Source organism: Nothoprocta perdicaria, unplaced genomic scaffold (assembly GCF_003342845.1).
Source record: "Nothoprocta perdicaria isolate Ctin4 unplaced genomic scaffold, notPer1 scaffold_103, whole genome shotgun sequence".
NCBI lineage: Eukaryota > Metazoa > Chordata > Aves > Tinamiformes > Tinamidae > Nothoprocta > Nothoprocta perdicaria.
Genome location: NW_020454128.1, coordinates 1,702,351 through 1,706,070, shown reverse-complemented (window position 1 = coordinate 1,706,070; position 3,720 = coordinate 1,702,351). Strand labels below are relative to the sequence as shown.

Genomic DNA, 3,720 nt, shown 5'->3' with positions numbered 1-3,720 from the left:
GCGCGGGGCAAGGGCGCCGGGAGCCGCGCGCCGAGGGGCGGGGCTTGATGGCATTGGTGGGCGGGGCGTGTCGCGGGGAGGGGGCGTGCCGGGGGAGGGCGGGGCGTGCGGTGGGAATGGGCGGGGCGTGCGGCGGGAATGGGCGGGGCGTGCGGCGGGAATGGGCGGGGCGTGCGGCGGGAATGGGCGGGGCGTGCCGCCGCATTCCGGCGGCAGCCGCGGCGCAGCCGAGGACAGTGGCAGCGCAGGGGACGGCGACACTGCCGGGGACGGCGACACTGCCGAGGACGGCGGCAGCACAGGGCAGACCCACACCAGAGCACGCGGTGCTGGCCGCTGTAGGGCACGGGGCAGCCGGGCACCGTGACACTGCAGGGCTCACCTCAGCCAGGGGACACCGCAGCGCCCACGAGCAGGGTACGGCCCCCCTGGACACACAAAAGCGTCACCACCGCTATTTACAGCTGGTTTATTTACCCTAAAAAATCAAAAAGGAGGAGGCTGGGGCGGCTTGACGGCACCGAGTGCCCAGAGGCTCCCCGGCCTTTGCAGGTGCCACTTCCAGCCCCCTGGGATTTCTAGGGATTTTCCGCCTGGTTCTGCCCCGCGGATTAGTGGGCCAGGGAAAACCACATCCTATTTTGTCTCTATTTGCTCTTCTTTTTACAGAAATACAATACGTTTATGCACAGACTATTTACAGAGCAGCCCCCCTCTCGGGAAAGGCTCCTCAGGGCCCCAGGTGCCCCGCTGCGGAGGCGGGACGCGAGCGGCGCTCTCCGCGCAACGGCATTTCCCCGCTTTTCGCCCCGAAAGCGGCTGGCTCGCACGCAGCCAGCAGTGCCGCACACGCCGGGGGGCAAGGACGCGCCGCGAGCCGCACGGATGCGACGGGAAGCAGTGGGAAGCGCACGAGCCGCATCCCTCCGGTGGCTTCCTAGGGCTCGCAGGGGACCACAGTCCTTGTCACCAGCAGGGTAAGAAACTAAGAGCAAGAGAGAGAAAGAGCGAGGTGGGAAATGGATTAAAAGCGCAAAACAAGCTCGGCTCGGAGGTCTTGCATAAAAGCGATAGTTGGAGACGCCGTTTTCCAGCACAGGCTCCAGCTGTTTCTTCAGTAGTTGCCACTGTGCAAAAGTCCCGTGTTAATTTTGGTGGAAACAGGATTTACTCGTGAGGTTGCTCGGGCACCGCAGAGGGGAGAGATTCGAGTGCTGATCCCTGCTGGAACTGGGGCTCCTTCCTCATCCTCCTCCTCGTTCTGGGCTTCAAGAGCGATGTCTGGGAAAAGAGGCTCTGACGAATAAAGTGCAAACGGAGCCGGAGGGCGCCGGGAGGGTTTTCTGCTCCTGGACGACGTCTCGGGACGCGTCTCCCTTTCGCTTCGCCCGGCGGCGCAGGGGGAAGCAACGTCACCCTCGGCGCTCGCGTGGCTGGGAATGAGCACCCGGGCTTGGCGGAAAGGCGGACGCTCCCGCCGCGCCCCGGCCCGTGGTTATTTCGGCAACCCTGGTGGGGTGCAGGGGATGGGGAGGTTAAAAATCACACTACAGAGTTATCAGGAGGAGGTGCCCTTCGGAGAGCATCGGCTGAAGGAGCCGCTGGTTATCCGATCCCAAAACAAGCTTTCCTTCGCATGGAAGGGATCGGAAGAGCGACGAAGATGCCTGGAAAAGGAAGCACTGGTGAAGGGGCCCGGCCGCGGACTGGGGACACACGTCCCCAAGCGCGGACGCCACGGAGCTGGCGGGAAGCTCTTACCGTGCCCCGCGGGCAGCGTCACGGCGTGTAGGCCGGCGGCGGCTGGAACTGGTTGATCACCTCGTACTCGGCCGGGTAGGGCTCGTTCTCCTCCATCTCGGAGAGCAGCTCCAGGGCCTGCTCCTCCTCCTCGGTGGGGTAGTGGCGCAGCAGGTTGGCGGCCGTGGCGAGGATGGAGGCGCCGCCGGCTCCGGCCACCAGGTAGAAGCTCACGGCGAAGGTGACATAGACCTGGGAGCCGTGGTACTTCTTGTGCTGCTGCTGCTGCGCCAGGATCAGCTCCGAGGCCCAGTAGCAGAAGCCGATGACGGTGGCGCACTGCAGGACTGGGCAGCACAGAACACGATGAGCACCCGGGCAGCAAAGAGAGCAAAGGAGGAAGAACCGCGTTTATCTCTCTGCCACGCAGCAGGGTCCCCGGGCACGGACAAGGCTGCTGGGCAATATAAAACACAGCCAGAGCCTCCTGGGAGCCCGGCCTCCACCCGCTTTATTGCTTGAAATAAAGAAAAAGAGCTAGGAGGAGAAGCAGAGCAAGCAGTGGCGGTGGCTTCACCCCCTGCCTGCGCCCCGGCTGGTGAGAACAGGCCCTCAGCACAGCGTCGAGGCCAGGGCAAGGGAGCAGCTGCCCCTTAGCAGCCCACACCGATTGATAAGCCAAAGACAAGCTCGTTCTCTCCGCAAAGGAAAGGGGAAGAGCGGGGGCAGAGCAGGGGCAGGCATGAGGACCCAAAGCTAAAGACGCTTCGGCGGGTTTCCTGGGAGGTGGCGGGAGTGTCGCGGAGCCAGCAGGCTCAGGCACCTCCTGAGCAGCTCAGGGGCTGTCGTGGGTCGTTTTATCAGGGATACAGGGAAGCAAATCCCTCGCGAGGCCGGGCGGGAAGACACGACCTGCACCGTACTCCCCAGGAAGTTGTGTTACGGGATAAAGCTCCCACCCTGCGCCCATTCTAGACTCAGATCCCAGATGGAAAAAAGAGGGGAAAACATGGCTTTCACCCAGCGCGGTTTACACAACACGCGAGTTATTTAGCTAAATAAGTAAGTGGGGCTGGGCGTTACCGGTGAGGATGTGCGCGAACGCGTAGCGCCGCGTGATCTTGAGCGCGGGGTGCTTGGGCCCGAAGACGTCGAGCAGGAAAGCCGAGAGGCTGCAGATGATGCCCAGGAAGCAGAAGGCGGCGATGACCCGGAGCAGCAGAACCGTCTGCAGGTTCATGCAGTAATCTGGGAGGGCGAGAAAGCAGACGGGGCGCTTCAGCACGGTCCGAGCTGCGGAACGGTGACGAGGTCTAGCAAAGACGAAAACATAGCAGCAAGAAGCGGTTCAAAACTCCCCGGGTGTCACGGGGGCTCCGACATCCACCCAAACCCGACACCACAAGTGGTGCCAGATGAGTAGGACGGAGATGAAGATGCAGCGTTAAACTCCCTGGATCTGCTTTTGGAGCGGGTGGATCCCAAGGGAATGCCCGCTACTCCCATAGCATTTGGGAACAGAGTGGGTTAACTGCCTCTCTTAGGAGCCAAGTCCCTCTGGAGAGCGCGGAGCGGCACCTCCAAACTCGAGAGGAAAACGGCAACCGAGAGAGGGGGGAAAGGCCCCAGGGGGGCAGGAAATCCTCGGGGAACGCGGGCGGTCACGGGGAGCCGATACTCCGTGTCCCAACCGGTTCCGCCACCTCTCCGGACACTTCGGGAAGTGGCTGCCGGGCCCTCCGTGAGTCACCGGACAAGCTCGGGGCGGCGCGAGCGGGGAGCCGGGTGTCCGGCGGCCCGCGCGCGCGCTCACCCCGCAGCAGCTCGGGCTCCACGGCGCCCAGCACGTCGGCCACGCCGAGCTCCTGTCGCGCGCAGGTGCCGCCGTGGATGCGGAGCCAGGCGGGCTCGGCGAGCGCCGTGCAGAGCGCCGTGATGGAGAGCGCGCCGGGCAGCGCCGAGGCCAGGCTGCGCTCGGGC

At 64.2% G+C, this 3,720-nt stretch overlaps 2 protein-coding genes across 2 annotated transcripts in view; both read right to left on the bottom strand.

The window, feature by feature from the left end:
* STARD7 (StAR related lipid transfer domain containing 7) overlaps positions 1 to 205 on the bottom strand; it is a 6,689-nt gene extending 6,484 nt beyond the window's left edge. Inside the window, exon 1 of the mRNA XM_026042593.1 lies at positions 32 to 205. Within this exon, the coding sequence (XP_025898378.1) occupies positions 32 to 205 (174 nt within the window). The remainder of the gene's footprint in view (positions 1 to 31) is intronic.
* Positions 206 to 872: 667 nt separating this feature from the next.
* Positions 873 to 3,719, bottom strand: TMEM127 (transmembrane protein 127; the record flags this gene model as incomplete). Its single annotated transcript, XM_026042586.1, has 4 exons — positions 873 to 1,667; positions 1,762 to 2,087; positions 2,824 to 2,988; positions 3,554 to 3,719. Coding segments are annotated over 3 exons (639 nt in total), but the record flags the coding sequence as incomplete, so codon positions are not given.
* Position 3,720: the final 1 nt, after the last annotated feature.